Genomic DNA, 17,142 nt, shown 5'->3' on the forward strand with positions numbered 1-17,142 from the left:
CTCTCCCACCCAGGACTCAAGGGGTGGAAATAGGAGAAACACCACTCATTTTTATCCCCAGTGATTTGACCAACAAAACTGGGAATACTTATCACTGCAACCTTATGTTATGTTGTCCTAGTGATCTCACCTCCAAAAGTAGGAGTGGTTCCACCAGGAGACACAAGAATGACTACATGAAGATAACTCTGGACACTTTGGGCTCCACATGGATCTAACTCAGAAGCAGTGACTGTACCGGATTGATTCTGGTTACCAAGGGGGGAAATTGTCAGTTTCCTTACCATAAAGGTGAGAAAAAATGGAGGAAACAGATGGGCATCTCATAGAACTACCTTGATCTGTCATGAAAGTAAATGGTAAAATGCCACAGCCCAATTCAGGCAAGACTAGTAATGGTTCAGGCACTTTAAGAGTGAGGGACTGGGTCATGGCACCAGGCAAAAAGCACAGTCAGTTGAGGTGCTTTCACAGGACAAACAACCGAATGGGTAGTGGAAGAAGGCTGTTAGAAATGCGAAGGATGGTCATGTCCTAGGTTATAGAAATAAAGAGGGTAATTATTTCTAACATTTTCCTGCTTTGTTATGAAAATGATTATGCATGTGTGCACATGCATGTCAGAATTTTTCTTTCTTGTCTTATATCCTGCACAGAAACCAGACATGTGGTACTAATAGTTAACTTTCTATCATAGCATGTAGGTCACAGGATTTCAGGGAGAAGAGAGAATACCCTCCAATGACTGCTTCCTGGTTGGGGAAAAGGATCAACACACATTCAATTGTGTGAAGGTTAGTTGGTAGACGTGTGACTTTATTATACTTATTTTTCAGAGTATGGTTTAATGGAATGTATGAATGATAAGAGGACAAATGGTGAATGTGATGAGTAGCATTATGTGTCAACTTGGATTGGCTGGAGTCCCCATTATTCAATTAAACAAAAGTCTAGATGTTGCACCAAAAATTTCATGGGTACTGTTAGCATCTGTAATCAATTGCATTTAAGAACAGCATATTTTCTTGATAAATGAGGAGGCCTAATCCTCTCAGTGAATAGCCTTAAGAGCAGACATTTAGAAGGTAGAAAATACAAGAGAAGAGACTCTCCCTTAGAGGTTCTGTAATACCTTTATTGTGCCAGGGAGACCCATTTCCTATTTATGATCTCCTAAGCAACAAGATCATCAGCTTGTGCTCCTTTAAGGAACCAAGCCTGTTTAATGCAGTTAAGCAGCAAGGAACACACAACCAGGCAGTCAGGAACAGCAACAGGGAGAGAACAGACAGCCTGGGGGACAGGCAGCTGATCATGACTTACATGGATAGTCAGAGCTACAGCTGGGTAGGAGGAAGGTAACGGGCAAACAGGTAGAAATCTTGGGAAAGGGTGAGATGGAGAAGGGCAGACAGTCTGATGCACAAGAGGAGGAGAGCAGGAGGCTGGCAGTGGGCAGAGTGAAAGCAGGAAGTGGGCAGAAGACAGCAGACAGGAGAGACTGACAGGAAGACATGATGGCAGGCAGGAGGCCCTTGGGGCTCGCCCTTGGCCCCACAAGAGTTAGAAAAGCTTCCTGAGATGCAGGTGGATCCCATTCTTGGACATCAGCACAATTCTTGGAGTGGGAACAGGGACCCTGAAAGGATCTGGTGCCAGCTCAAAGCGGAGCAGGGTGAGGGCCACTGCCACCTTCATCTCGTTCATGGCAAACTGCTTCCCGATGCAGTTCCTGGGTCAGGGAGGGAAAAGGAAATGAGAAGTGGCATCAAACCCCCTGCCAGAAACAGCACTTTCAGGGCCCTCCTGCATGGGCCCAGCCTAGATCCATTTTCCTCAAGACACACGCACATATCTACATGTACGTACCATTGCTCATTTCACACTCTCTCTTTGACCTTTGACAAAGCCTACACTCTTCCAGGATTAGCTCCTACTCCTATCTGTGCTCTCAGTAGGCCTGAAATCCCGTTACAAGAAGGTCAGCACCTTGAGCCTCAGGGCCAAGTCAAGGGATCAGTAAAACAGTTAATTATTAAGTTGTTCACTCTGCACATGCCATTTCTGGTTTCACAATGCAGAACAGGACAGGGCACCAGAGGTGGTGGGCTGGGCCATCCTTCAGGCCCTAACCATCTGGGGCACACAGGGGTCCAGATCCTCAGAGTAAGGACAAGGCAGAGTTGGGTAAGGAAGTCAGTATGGCACAGAGAATATTCTGCAAGGGCAGAGCCTGAGTGATGCTCAACTTGCTGCACCATCTGCTTGCCAGGTTGTGCCCAGACTCCTGCCTCCCCCTCGGCCCCTCAGTTAACCAGCTGCTATAGTCTTCCAATTCTACTGCAGAAATGTCTCTGCTTGCCATCCCCCTACCTCCTCACCCAGACTTTTCTGTCTCCTGCCTTCACTTCCTCTCCTGAAGCCCCAGCCAGGCTCAGAGCCTCCCATGCCCTCCATCACAGGTACAACATGTCCACATGCCTCAGTTGACATCAAAGTCCTCTCTCGGTTGTTGGCTATCTCAGCTTTTCACTTGTTCAGCTCCTCCTCTTCCCAGCTCAGCTCCTGCTGAGGAGAACCAAGAGAATTCCCTCCCTCCACCTCTGCCTGTCACATGCTTAAGTCTAAGGGCAATGCCAGCCTGCCCTCACCCCCACCTCTGCCCACTGTGCCTCTTCATTCCTGGACCTTGACATCACCCTAATACTTTACTCAAGGACACATCACTTTCCAGAGTTGGACAGTGCCAGGAACATAGAGTTTCCTACAGTTGGGTCAATTAGTAAATGAGTGAGTTAATGAAAAGGAAGGAAGGAAGAAGGGAGAAAGGGAGGGAAGGAGAGAGGGTGGAAGGAAGTAAGGAAAGAAGGGAGAAAGAAGAAAGAAAGAAAGAAGGAAGGAAGAAGAAAGTGAGAGAAAGGAAGAAAGGAAGGAAGAAGGGAGGGAAGAAACTCAGTCTCTTTTGAGTGGGGGCATTAATTTCTTGACTGTGAACTCCTGGAGGCAAGGGCACAATGCCATCTCATAACAGAGGACTTGGCACACAGAGACAGACTTAATAGGCAGTCTTAAAACTGAATGGTGTCTACTGAACTGAAAAAAAAAAAAACCCACCTTGAATGGAATAAAATATGAGTAACCATTAATTCTGAGCTAGGACCTGAGCTGTCTACCCCTCTCCTGTCTCTACTGGCAGCCACATAATTTGCACCAATGTCTAGGAGGAAGGACTCAATCCCAGTGAAAAACAAATCCTGGAGCCAGTATTTGGAAGCACTATTTGATTAAAGACATTGTGTGAAATTGGGTTCACTCTGTATGTGAAGGATTGACAGATTCCTGTATTTGGAAAATAACATTTTTCTAGTAACTGCTTACAACGTTTCCTGCAGTTACTATTTATAGGACACTCTCAGCAGCACTGGAGGATTTCACAGCAGCCACTCTGGATAATAGTCATCCCACTGAACAGCCACCTCATGTGTGCTTTACATTTTACACACCAAGTAACCTTCAAATGCCACATTTCGTATATATACAACAAACTGGATTTTCTCCCAAAAGCAGTTTAATGTCCTATTTTTTAAATAATTGCCCATTTGATTAATTGGACTCTAAATGTCATCTTAAGGTATGTAGAGCCCAGTTCAGATGTACCGATTGAACAACTGGGAAAATTGTCAAGTGTACATGACCAGTACCATAGAGTCAATAATTCATTTGGTTGGTGAAAATATAGCAACAACACAGATTAGTCAAGTATCTTATGAAGCCTCTAAGAGATAGTAGGAACATTTCCTGTGTATGGCTGAAATATTTGAGGCATGCAGGAAGCTGAGTATGGAAACACATGCAATGTAGTCAATGGTGCAGTGTGGAGGCAGAATGGGGAGTTGAGTAGAAAAGCCTGGTTTGAGAATGCGTGCAAAAGAAATCTTTTGATTCACTCCTGACTTTGATATCGACAACACTTGGAAATTACATGTGAGAAAATCTAATTCTGTAGAGTCATACTCATAAAATGAAAAACTCACAAGAATACCCTGAGCTATGGAACACCCACTGATACTGAATTGTGGCTGGAGATTGTGTAAGAGCAATGGGTCAAAGTCCCCATGGCATTCAATGATTACAAACTTTCTTTGCATAGAGACCCACACCTCCCTCCCAGCACTCCAACATGCCAGGACATATCTACAGAAACCCACATAAATATAGCAGGTCACAAGCCTCAGCCACCCCTCCTCCTGTCCTGGTACAAGTGCCTCACCTTGATCCTCCTGAGAAGGGCAGGAAAGCATGGCTGTGGCGAGAGGAATCTGTTGCAAACCGGGAAGGGTCAAACACCTGAAGAGGGAGCACCAGGGCCAGTACAACTGTGGTCAAGCCCTTCCTTCCAATCATCCAAGGAACAGCACTCCCAGAGGTGGGACAGGAAAAGAGTTTGGTCTGGAGAGGTCATCCCACGTCCTCCTCCCAAGGTCATCATACCTCTGGGTTTGGCCACACCTTTGGGTTATGGTGAAGGGCATAAAAGGAGAGTGACACTAAGAATCCTGTGGGGCAGAAGAAAGAAGATTGATCACACATGCCTGTGGAGCCCAGGTACATCCACACACAACTTGGCAGGCATTGTGAGAGCCTTTCTTATCACTGTGAATGGAATGACAGCATTGCAGGAGAGGTATGCATGTGTGCACAGGTTGGTAGATTAACCATGACCAGGCTGAAAAGCAGGGAAGAACTAGAGGCTTACTTTTTGGAGCAACTCATGGGACAACTCACATCGAGTACCATCCATGAGCCCTTGGGGAATATCCATGAACACCTCCATACTCACAACAACCCTCCAGTGAAGGCTCACATCTCCATTGTTCCATGAGGGACCTGAGCCTCAGAGAGGCTGAGCAACTTGACTCTGACTACCCAGCTAGGATGTGGCAGGGCTGGGATTCAGAGTAGAGGGGAGCCGAACAGTGGCTTCCAGCCATGGCAGAAATATCAGATCTGGTCATCGCTACTCTCTGCCATCATCCTGAGGGCTCCCTGGAGACTGGACCATCTGAGCCATGATGGTGAATTCTCGGATCTTTCTCATTAGCATAGACCCTAAAAGGAAAGACCGCCTATCTCCCTGCTCTGCCTTATGGTCTCTCAGGCACTCAAATCTCATAGTATGAAAATATTAGGTCAAAACCCAAAGCTACATTTAGAGGCTGTCATGTATTTGTTTTTTGGATTAAACTCTGTGAAAATCATACCGTATACATCATCTGAACAACAGGAAATACTGGTTTTCTTAAGGGAGAAATGACTCTGAAAGACATGCACCAACTGCCCAGAACATGTGGATTTCTGACCTCGCACACATTCCTGTCAAGTATTTATGGAGGGAGCCTGGGGAAGTTCACACCTTTGGGTAAGGAACGTCCATCAGGAAAGGTGATGGGCTTGCTGAGCTCTCTGCCAACACTTGGAACTGGTGGATAGAGTCGCAGTGCCTCCTTGATGCACATGGTGGTGTAGGGCATCTGGTCCAGGTGGCCCCTAAAACAAAGCTGTCCCTGAAGGGCAGGCAAGGTCCTGGCAACCAGGGAATTCTCTACTTGAGGGGAAAATGCCTCCCGTCTCACGAGCACTCACCAGGTAATGGAGGCACCGTCCCCCAGGAGGCTCTGGATCTCCTCCCGGCATTTCTGCTGATGCTCTGGATGTGTGGCCAAAGCATAGAGGATCCAGGAGATGCCACTGGCTGTGGTATCATGGCCCTCAAACATGAAGGTGTCCACTTCCGCACGGAGGTCCTTATCAGAAAAGCTGCTCCCATTCTCCATCTGGGAAGACATGGAGTGAGGACAGGGTTTGAATTTGACCCCTTCCTCCTCACTTGTGGGCTAAGCCTCAGGCCCTTCCTGCCACACTCACTTGGGCAAAGAGGAGGATGTCCAGGAAGTCCAAGTGCCTCTTGCTCTTGACCTTCTCCAGGTTTCCCTCCTCTTGCAGCCTAGCCTTTCTCAGCTTGATCACTCGGTCTGTCCAGAACAGTGTTCCCAGGCAGAGCTGAATGCTCTGAGTGCCCAGACACAGACACTCACAGTAGCCCCAGTCAGGGTACCAGGTGGATCAGGAGGAGTGTGGGAGTGGGTGTGTTTCTTGAGGTGGGAGCTCTAGCACCAAGTGCTTGCAGGCCATCACTCCCCTCAACGGCACAGCCCAAGGAGGCTCTGCTTGAATGCTGCTGGCAGGGGCTCTCATTCAGCCTTCACCCATGGGGTGACACATGTAACTGCTTGCATAGCACCTGGCACCCTAACCCCTGCACCAGAGGAGTTCCCGGGTGGGTGGGAACTTCCCAGGTCCTGGTTGGGCAGCCCGGGGCAGGACTCAGCTTGAGGGTCAGGGCCAGTCCCTTTGGGATGTGCCTGATGAAGGAGGGGAGCTTCCCAGAGGGCAGATACAACCTGTGTGTTGATGAGCAAGCTGGCAGGCCCGTTGGTTCCAGCGGCCTTCAGTGGTCAGCCTGTAGATGATGTCTTTCTGGTAGAAAACATTCCTTACCCGGGAAAGCACCAGGTTGTTCAGGTCCCGAATGGCTTGAAGGTAGGACTGGGAGTACCTGAAAAGGGAGGATGCAGAATGGACTGGATGGAGGGAGGCATGTGACCTGGAGTGTGGTGGTCCTGTGTATGGAGCATTCCTCAATTAACGGGACAGGCAACTCTAGGCATTTTTCATGTCGTTCTTATACCCTCGAGACTCTTAGCCCTTTATGAGGGTCATGGGTGTCCAGGTTTCTTCCTGGGGCAGGAAGCAGGGTCTGTGCCTAATGAAGGCTTAGCATGGGCTTAATCTGACTGTGGCCTGGGGCTCTCTGCAGAATGTGACTCTTTGGACTGGTAAACATCCAAGCTGTGCTAACTGCCTTTCAGATAGTCCATCCCAGTTGGTAAGAAATAGGACCCTGTAACTAAGGATTTCACTGACCTATCTGCCTGTTGGTTGTCCTGGTAGCTGAAGGCACACTTCATAAGGGTGTCCAAAGTCATCATGGAGATGTGTCCAAAGATCTCCAGAGATGAGTTCTGGCTGAGGAGCTCCTCCCATTTTCTCTGTGGTAGAGGGACACATATATCTTTCGCTACTCCTCCAGAAGGCCCATGCTGACAAGGCTAGAAGCTGTATCTGCCTCTCCAAATATTCTGATGGGATCCCTCACTTTCTAATGCAGTTGTGTTTCATCAGCTTAGGACCATATAGACATGTGTTTGTAATATTTTCTCAGAATGTAGTATTTTCTCAGAATGTAGTCTGAGAAAGTTAATTGTTATTTAATTAATCATGATCTCTTACCATCTGACTTAGAAAGAAGTTTGGTGGTAACCACCTTTTAGAGGAACAGAAAAAATTGTTTCTCAGGGAACTAAGGGGCAACATTTTGTGTCTTGGGTTGATGTTCACATGAAAAACAGGTGAAGTCCCAATTTAGAGAGCAGGGGTCAAGGCAAAGGAAAGATCAAGGAACTAAGACGGGGTTTCTGAAGAAGGGATATCAGGGACTTCAGTTCGTCCTATTCAACAAATGTCAGCTGAGCACAGTGTGTGAGAAATAAGGTCAGGCTCAGAGGTGATGTTATGGCAAGGCCCAGCCCCAGAGGGTAGAGACTTGGTCTCCATTTCCCTCCATGGAGTGGTTAAAATCCCATCAGAAGCCCTCAGTCACAACCCAGAGCCCACCTGAGTGACATTTCTGGATGTCCACCTTGCCACTGAAGCTGCTACTGTCCAGGCTAGCCAGGGGTAGTTTGTCCTGTTGTCTAGGGGCATTGACTACTCTTCCTGTCCAGTCAAAGACATGGAAGTGGGACAAGAAGAGACCCTTTATTCACCATGACTATCTCTCCTGTGGGCGGTGAGCAAAGAGTGGATGAAAATGGTGCCTGGGAGTTTCCCCATCCCATCCGTCCTCAGGGGGCCCTATCTCATAGTATGGTATAAATGGGTGAATCCAGGGGCCATGTCTAATGGATGTCTGAGGGACACAGCTGTCTGAGAGTGGACTTTGAGTGTGCAGGTGAGCAGGGGTTGAACTTACCAGCATCACTTGGACAGAGTCGGCCATGAGCCCCACATAGGGCTTCAGGATGTCATAGTGGAAGGCTGGGGTCAGCATTCTCCGGTGCTGGAACCACGTCTGCCCATTCAACAGGAGCAAACCATACCCTGGACCACAATGGGTGTGTGTGTGGGGAAGGAACCTCTCAAGAGTTGACTGGGGACAACTGGGGAGATACCCAGGGTGTCAGAAGAAGGGCATTCTGGACAAGGCAGGAAAGGACAGTGCATGTCAGGAAGGGGACTTCCCAAACCCTGGTGCACAGCTGTGAAATTGAGGTTGAAACAGAGCAGCACTGGTTAATGGAGGACTTCAATGAAAAGTTAGTCTGAGATCATTATGGAGAACTGAGAAGTGAAGTGGGAGAAACTGAGCTGCAGGAGGGCTCCCCTACCATTAGGAAGGGGTGAGGTTTTTATCTGAAGAAGAGAGAGGAAGCTCAATTCAGAGTTGATGGAGTGACTGTGGTGCTGGTCACCTCGTATTTGTCTGGGTCAAATGGATATTTGTTGGCAACCTAAGCAGAAGGTGAACTGTAGTCCTTGTTAAATATACTTACCTATCCAGGGAGCCATGAATCTGTAGGAACTATCGGACTTTGGGTCTGAAAGTAAGAAAGGCATTACAGGAAACTGGAGGTGACCAACGAAGATAAGCTGCCCCCAGGAGATAGCTGGGGTCTAGACCATTGTCCCCCATCCCTTCCTGATGATTGTCAGCTGGCAGTTTGTGTCAACCCACGTCCCACTTGCCTTCCAACCAGGACTCTCTGTCTTTCCTGATAGTTACTATAGGCTCGGGAAAGCAGACTGAGTGTCCCACCACAGAGCCCTAGGGAGTAGGAAGTTGAATCAGTAAGAAATATAGCTTCTGTCCTCAGTGCTAGTGAGAAGACAGTAGCTTGTTCAGTGGGTTTTTTGTTTGTTTTGTTTGTTTGTTTGTTTTCTTACTTTTTTTGTTTTCTTTTTGATTTTGGATTTTTTTGTGGTGGCTCAGTCATTCCACATGGCAGCACAGGCAACAGATCGGGGTTCCACGCAAGCCATCATGAATAAGAAATTGTCTTGAGTACTGGGATCACACCATTGTGGTGAAGAACGTTAGAAAGAAAGAAGGAAAGAATCAAAGGTGGAAAGAATGAAAAGTGGAAAGGAGAGAATGAAAGCAGAAAGGAAGGAGAAGAGAGGGAAGGAAGGATGGAAGGAAAGAAGGAAGAAGGGAAGGAGGGAAGGAAGGAAGGAAATTTAAAAAGAATGAAAGAAAAAGAAAGAAAGAAATGAAAGAAGGAAGGAAGGAAGGAAGGAAAGAAGGAAGGAGAAAGCAAAAGAGGTAATTTCTTACACATATTTATACTTTCAAATTGAGTAACTGTATTTGGGTTTCTGCGGGTTCTTTGGCTAGAAGAATGGCAGGTAGAGGATCAGATATTTATGACTGAGCCAACAGTCTCCCCTGAAATGTCACAGTACCCCAGGAATGTATCCAAGAGGGAAGAACCACTCCAACAGACAAGTGGGTTTGCACTCACCTGATCGCCCCAGGATCACCTTCATGTAGTCTGGGTCATAGACTATGAGGCTAACCCTGCTCCCCCATAGCCAGCGAGGACTGGCGCATGGATATTTCTCTGCCCTTTTCTGAAGCTCTTGTAGTTCCTGACCCTTTTGGAGCTGTAACCAAGGGAAAGACAAATCAATAAAACCTTGCTTCCTCTTTAGGTCCAGTGCTTAGAGAGGGGGTGGAGGGTAGGATGTCCACAGGAAGATAGCTCTGGATATCGGCAGTGATTAGGAGTTTGGAAATGTTTCTGATGAGCAAGGCTCTGATAGGGATTCCAGATTCATGGAACTTGTGCTCTAATGGGAATAGAGGTGGGGAAGTCAATCATGCTTATACTGAGATGTGTTGTCCAATGACTTAAAGAGGCTTCTCTGTGCTCCCAGGTCATGTCTATCGCTGCGGCTGCTTTTTTCCTTGGATCCAGTGCAGGGACTGCATAGTGGGAGCCTCTTACCATGAAGCTATGTTACCTCATCCTCCAGGGTTCCTCAAACCTGTGCTGCAGGTGCTCCTGGGGAATCCTGTTTCAGCACAGCTGCCTGCCTCCTTTCCAATTGCTTGCTCTCCAAGCCAGTTGGCTTCCAGAAACTCCTGCTCCTGGGTTGTGTCAGGAACTAGATGGTGTTCTGCCTGGTAGTTCCTCTCTCTCTGGGTCACTCTGACACCCACTGGTCTGTCAGCTTTCCAGACCAACTGCTTGGGACAGCCATCTCATCCTGAGCAGATGTGGCCAAGGCCAGGTCAGACTCTTGTAGAGGAGATGGTGCCCATAGTTTCAGTGGCAGTAACTCTATAGGATGATACTCAGTGTCTACTGGCTTTTAAGCTGTGGCCACTCACACAGGAAGTGCTCCATGACAGCTGTTTGACCTGGTTCCTCAAGGGAAGTGGGGTCATTAAAATGTCCCCAAAGTAGGATACCATGACAATGGACAGAAAATAAAGGGTCAGTACAGGCAATCAACTGTCAGATGCTGTGGGCTGTGCTGACCTGTGGTCTCCAAGACAGGGGGGAGGATCTGGGAAAAGATGAAGTTGTTCAGTCATGGATTTCCAAACAAGAGTTTCCCTTTCATGGTTCCTGACTGATTTCAGCCCTATTTAGTGCAGGTTTGGTAACATACAAACATGCTTGTCCTTTTGGGCATTACCATTATATTTAATTTTTATAATTAGAGAATAACCGTGACCTTAGGTCTGTGCCAGGTGACAATCAGAGATTAGTATAACTCACACAGGGCTATACTCATCATCATCATCTTCATCCCCACTTTACAGATGAGGAAACAGAAGGATAGAGCAAGTATTTGAAGTATGTGGCAGAGCTAGGGTAGAATCCAGGTAGCTGGGCTCAGAGCCCGTATGCTTTCCTCTCTCACTTGTCAGTTGTCACCTGGAAGATTAGCTATAACCTACTGCACATGGCAATCTAATCCCTGACTTAGCCAATAACAGGGGTATTGAATAAATGAAGTCTCAGATTTGTAGGAGGAAAAAAAACTGGCTGCAATATATTAGGCCAGCAGAAGCTGAGGGCTGATTGTGCACAGGGGAATAGGAGTTATGATACCTAACTTAGCCAATAACAGAGGTATCAAATAAAAGAAGTCTCAGATTTGTAGGAGGAAAAAAAAAACTGACTACAATATATTAGGCCAGCAGAAGCTGAGGGCTGATTGTGCATGGGGGAATAGGAGTTATGGAAGTAGAACTTGCGTGCTTACACAGTCTCCATACCATCCATGTAATGGGAGTCAGTGGAAGAAATGTTAGTGGTTGCTTAGGTCAAATCCTAGCTCAGAAAGGTGACAACTGCATCTAGCAAAAGGTTGCAATTTCTCCAAATGGACAATCTGGAAGTCATCAGTGCAATAATCTGCATGAAGAAACTGGCCTATGACTGTCTCCCTGTGGCTGATGTGAAGTTTCTGTCTTTGGCTCCATTCAGCTGAAATTGCTTGGCCTCCTCAGCAACATCCCCGGGCTAGGCTTGTTCAATCCACACAACACAAGACAGCCTCTCCTCACATGCCCCCACTTACTGATTCCCCTGCTGAAGGACCAGTACTGACAGAGCTGGAGAGTAAGTACCATCTCCAATCTAGCTGCAAGCTGCTCCTTCCTCTGTCATTCCATAACCTGTCCAGGCATCTCTTGGGGTCAGCTCTGTGCTGGTAACTGGGTACTGGAAGGGGGTGACATCCTTAGCCCAAGGAGCCCACAGTACTGTGGTTGGGGAAGGAGAACTAGGAGGTAAACAGATTCTTTTAATGGTGCAACTCAATGTCAATACTCTTTATCTGCCCCATCCTGGAAAACTTCTCTTTCATGAGTGCCAGTAACTTGTCAGGGTTTTAACACTGAAATCACCAGTCTGGAATACCTCATAGTCTCAGGCAAACCGAGCTGGTTGGTTCCTTGCACTCCACATGACACCCCAATCTGGCAGTTGAGCCCATTTTCCAGGGACCTGATGCCTGATTCCTGTCTATGGTCTCCATAAGCTGTGAACCCCTCTGCTGTCTGTGTTCCCAAGCAGCTCAGGGCTAGGCTTCGAGGATGGGATTGAGTAGCCAAGGCAGGGAAGGATCAGGAAGGGTGTTCTGAGAGAGGAGCTGGGGCTCCTCAGGAGGGGGAAGACTTGGGAAGGAACAGCCATCATCGTTAAGGTGCCATGTAACTGTCTCTCAAAACAAAGTAGTGCGTAAAATATAACCCATGAGAAATTGAACTAGCCTGGCAAGCATGCTTAAATGTTACCTTAAGAAGAGCATGCATTAGCAGCAGTTCTCTGGGGGAGAGGAGGATTTACGTCTTGGAAGCTGGGCAGCTGGGAATGCCTGGTCCCGCTTAGGGTGGAACACCGCCTGCTTCATTTTTGGATGTTATTCCCTGCCTAGGGACAACCTACCCTTAATCAGTTATCAAGATAATCCCCTTAAATGTGCTTGTTCCGTTATAAATTCTATACTGCTTAAACATATATATCCTACTCTCCTTGCTTATCTATAAGATTTGAAATCAATGTATAACTATATTCTTTCTATTCATCTACAAAGCATATGGTTAATGTATAACCCTCTTCTGTTCCTTTGTTAGTTGTTATCTTGTTTCTCATAAACACGGGATTGAGGAGTTGTTTGGGGCGACAGTCTTCTCTACTGTCAACCCCTGCTCCCTTTCTCTTGCAGCTGACTTATTTTTACCACATTCTCCGGTGCACACTCAGGAAGCGGCAGGGCAGGACTGCATTACAGCCTGCAGATCTACTTAAAGAAAGAGGGTGAGACCAGCCTGAAGGCACCATCAAAGGCTTCCTTCCAGAAGGGAGCTCCTGGGATGGAATGAGGAGCCAAGATCTGAGCAGTAAGCTGGGTGTTCCCCCAAGGCACATGTGCTAGTCAAATGAGAAGCCTATGTGGGATGCATCTGCTGACCAAGATGATGCTCCAAGCCCTGGACGCCCAGCATTCCCACTCCCCTCCAGCCTCTCTTACCTCATGCATGTGCCCAAAGAGCCAGTGGGAAGGAGGGGACGGGAACTCCTGGACTGCTCTGAGCAGCCACTGCCTGTGCAGGTACAGCTGTGCTGCCTTGAGCAGCAGCAGAACCAGCCCTAGCACGGAGGCCACTTGCAGGATCCCAGAGACACTGCCCAGGGTTCTGGTGACACTCAGCACAGAGGCACTCATGGCAGGTGCTGCTGGATCACTGACTCTCCCTGACTGTTGGGGACCTCCCCTGAGCATCCCAGCCCAGACAGTCAGGGAAGGATTGCCCTGCCCACCTGGAGGGAGGGTGAAGGTTGAGGGCAGGGCTTAGACTGGACTTCTAGAGTTCATTAACTGTGAGGATGTTAATGGGAAACTATGGGAGGAAAGCTTTGTCAGCAGACAGCCATAATGGCTGGGTACATTCCCGCTTGGCTCTTCTCCCTGTTACTCAACAAATATTTTAGGAGCACCTACTCTGTGCGAGGCAGGGGCTATATGCTGGGACACAGCTGCCAGCAAACATGAATACTGACAGCAGACATGAATCCTGACTGCAAAAACTTCACAGTCTAGCTTACCAAATGTTCAGGAAGTGGGTTTGGTTTGATTATTATCCCATTTCTGAGAGGAAAACACTTAAAGAGAGCTAAGGTCATGTGACCAGAGGAAAACCACCATTGAGAGTGTTAGCTGGGGTTAGAGTCAGGGTTTCCAAACTGTCTGTCTCAACTGCTTCTGCATTGTTCCCCACACTTGTCGAACTCCACAATTCAGTGATCTGGGTTGACTATGCCTGCTGGCAGAGCCCTGGCCTCACACTCAGGAGGCCCAGTACAGGGCTCGCTCATGACATATGAAGCCGGCCAGTCATACTCTCTGTGCCTCAGGTTCTCCTTCTGTAAGGGGGTAATTATCCCTTTCCCAAGGTCCTCCCCGGAATGCTCATTCAGTTATGCATTTACTCACTCCGCACTCAGCAAATGTTTCCTGAGCTCACATTCTGGGAGGTAAAGGCAGAGAAGTAACATAGTACCGGAAAACATGACAAGGTCTGTACTGAAAGAATGAATAAGGGGGTGGGCCCACCTAGGAAGGAGACAACTAAAAATAAGAAAGGGATCCTGAAGGGTGAATAAGGTTTCACCAGGTGAAGAGTGTTAGGGAGAGGATAGGCACTGACTGCTCATGGAGAGCATATGAAAGCACATCTGAGGAAGACAAGTAGGTATCTCAGCTTCACTTTATTCCTGATTCTCTTTACCCAAATTGACTCCAAGCCCATAACTCTGAAAGGAAAACAAGATGTTTTTGTCAGGAGTTCTTTGGAAGGCAGCTTTTCCTCCTGCCCTGTTCCTCACCATCCACCTTGTTATTTCTACACCCTCCTCCTGTGGCCAACCTTGTGACAGGAGAATTATTACATAACCCAAGGGGCCACAGTTCTCTCCATTTCCCCCTAAGTCCTGGGCTCCTGTCCAAACCCAAGTGTATGTAACCTCGTTACCCATGCCTTTCAACTTTCCTCCATTTCTATGCTTACTTACCACCCCTTTCTGGCCCAGGCCCAGGGACTCTGGAGCCTGACTTCTTCCCTTGCTTGGATCAGTACCAGCTTTGTACTTAGCACATGAGGGGCAGTTGTGGAGAGAGCTTGGAAGTGGGACAGCCTGGGTTGTAATTCTGGGCTTAACTCCAGGTTTGCCTCCCTGAGTCCTAGGTTTCCTCTACAGATATGGGTGTATAATGCTTGGTAATAGGTAGCATTGAGTGAGGGCTTACTAAATACATTCTAGACACTGAGGAAGGAACTTTATGTGTTTTCCCTACAACACTCCTACAAAACAGATTTTTTAAAACCCTGAAGTGTCAGCATGGGAAGACCCTCCTCAGGGGCAGGGGAGCAAGTCCACACTAAGATGGGCCCTTTAAGATTTGGAGTTTTTTTGTTTTGTTTTTAAAGATTTTATTTATTTATTTGAGAGAGAGAGAGGGGGAGAGAGAGAGAGAGAGAGAGAAAATGCATGAGCAGAGGTGTGGTGGGGTAAGGGAGAAGCAGAGGCAGAGGGTAAAGCAGACACCCTGCTGAGCAGGAAGACTGATGCAGTGCTTGATCCCAGAATCCTTGGATCATGACCTGAGCCAAAGGCAGTCCCTTAATCTACTGACCTACCCAGGAACCCCAGGATTTGGAGTTTTGACCCTCAACTCTATGGCCAACCAATCATTGACAAGCAAGAAAGAATATCCAGTGGAAGAAAGACAGTGTCTTCCACAAATGGTTTCAACAAAGGTACATTGGACAGCCACATGCAGAAGAATGAAACTGGACCACTTCCTCATACCATAATGCCACAATAAACTTAAAATGGATGAAAGACCTAAATGTGAGCTAGGAATTTATCAAAACTGTAGAGGCGAACAAAGGGAGCAACCTTTTTGATCTCAGCCACAACAATGTCTGCCTAGACACATTTTTAAAGGCAAGGGAAACAAAAGGAAAAATGAACTCTTGGGACTTCATTGGGATAAAAAGTTTTTGCACAGCAAAGGAAACAAAACTAAAATGCAACAGATGGAATGTGAGAAATTATTCACAAAGAACATATCAGAGAAAGGACTAGTATCCAAAATCTATAAAGAACTTATTAAACTCAACATCCCCCAAAACAAGAAATCCTGTCAAGAAATGAGCAGAAGACATGTGGCGACATTTCTCCAAGAAAGACATAAAAATGACTAAGAGACTCATGTAAGGATGCTCAACATCACTCTTCATTAGGGATACACAAATCAAAACCACAATGAGATACCGCCTCACACTAGTCAGAATGGGATAATTAACAATTCAGGAAACAAAAGATGTTGGCAAGGATGCAGAGAAAAAGGAATCCCTCTTATACTCTTGGTGGGAATGCAGTACAACCACTCTGGGAAAAAAGTCAGAGGTTCCTCAAGAAGTTAAAAATAGAGCCACCCTTTACTAGGTATTTAGTCAAAGGATACATGCAAGGTGATTTTAAGAGCACATGTACCCCAATGTTTATAGCAACATGTCCACAATAGTGCAAATATGGAAAGAGCCCAGATCAGCAGATGAATGGATAAAGAAAAAGTATATATAGGGGATGCCTGGGTGGTTCCGTTGCTTAAGCGGCTGCCTTTGGCTCAGGTCATGATCCCAGCGTCCTGGGATCAAGTCCCACATTGGGATCCTTGCTCAGCAGGGAGCCTGCTTCTCCCTCTGCCTCTGCCTGCCATTCTGTCTGCCTGTGCTCACTCTCTCTTTTTCTGACAAATAAATAAAATCTTTAAAAAAAGAAAAAGAAAAGAAAAAGTATATGTATATATATATGTATATATATACACATATATATAAAATGGAATATTACTCATCTATCAAAAAGAAATTAAATCGTGTCATTTACAATGATGTGGATGGAACTATACTACGCAAAATAAGTCAGTCAGAGAAAGACAAGTACTGTGTGATTTCTCTCATATGCGGTGATGGAAAGGAAAAATAAGATAAAAACAGAGAGAGAGACAAACCATAAGAGACTCTTAAGTATAGAGCACAAATTAAGGGTTGCTTGAGGGCAGGTGGTTGGGAAGTTGGGGTAATTAGGTGATGGGCATTAAGGAGGGACCTTGATGTAATGAGCCCTGGATTTCATACACAAGAATGATTTACTGATTTTACCCTTGAAATTCATAATACATATAATTTAAATAAATTGAATTAAAAAAATTAAAAACAAACCAAAACAAAAACCAAAAACAAAGAAAAAAGAAGTAAGTAAATAAAGAAAATAAATCACATGGGGAAGGAAAAGAAATGGAGTTTTGAATCCCAGCCACATGCCAGAGATTAAATGCAGAGCACTGGAGCCCAGTGTGCCAACAGCCCTGCACATAAAAGGGGTGAGGGCAGGGATCTGATGGAGGCCTAGGACACAAAATGGAGATTATTCGCCT

General features: G+C 46.6%; 1 protein-coding gene across 4 annotated transcripts; it reads right to left on the reverse strand.

Moving 5' to 3' along the window:
• Positions 1–795: 795 nt before the first annotated feature.
• LOC309842932 (cytochrome P450 4A6-like) lies at positions 796–13,451 on the reverse strand. 4 transcript variants are annotated; one of them, XR_014299857.1, is made up of 12 exons: positions 13,171–13,451; positions 9,642–9,783; positions 8,673–8,717; positions 8,093–8,220; positions 6,985–7,109; positions 6,462–6,616; positions 5,926–6,032; positions 5,644–5,834; positions 5,414–5,564; positions 4,492–4,556; positions 4,271–4,347; positions 796–1,732 (listed from the first exon to the last, which is right to left on the reverse strand). XR_014299857.1 is itself a non-coding variant. In XM_082687926.1 (12 exons), the coding sequence occupies exons 1-12, from the start codon at positions 13,420–13,422 to the stop codon at positions 1,564–1,566; spliced, it is 1,560 nt and encodes a 519-aa protein (XP_082544052.1). In that variant the 5' UTR covers positions 13,423–13,451; the 3' UTR covers positions 796–1,563. The 4 variants fall into 4 exon arrangements, 2 of the variants coding, with proteins under 2 accessions (XP_082544052.1, XP_082544051.1); XM_082687926.1 differs by having other exon boundaries at positions 4,492–4,509; XM_082687925.1 differs by having other exon boundaries at positions 5,414–5,547; positions 13,171–13,449.
• Positions 13,452–17,142: the final 3,691 nt, after the last annotated feature.

Source organism: Mustela nivalis (assembly GCF_964662115.1).
Source record: "Mustela nivalis genome assembly, chromosome: 10".
NCBI lineage: Eukaryota > Metazoa > Chordata > Mammalia > Carnivora > Mustelidae > Mustela > Mustela nivalis.

Coding starts and splice junctions, on each gene's coding strand:
- LOC309842932 (XM_082687925.1), bottom strand. CDS start 13,422: ATGCTCAGGGGAGGTCCCCAACAGTCAGGGAGAGTCAGTGATCCAGCA. Junction 6,617..6,984: donor GACAACCAACAGGCAGATAG/GTCAGTGAAATC, acceptor CTCCCTTTTCAG/GTACTCCCAGTCCTACCTTC. Junction 4,348..4,491: donor AGGTGTGGCCAAACCCAGAG/GTATGATGACCT, acceptor CTCCCTCTTCAG/GTGTTTGACCCTTCCCGGTT.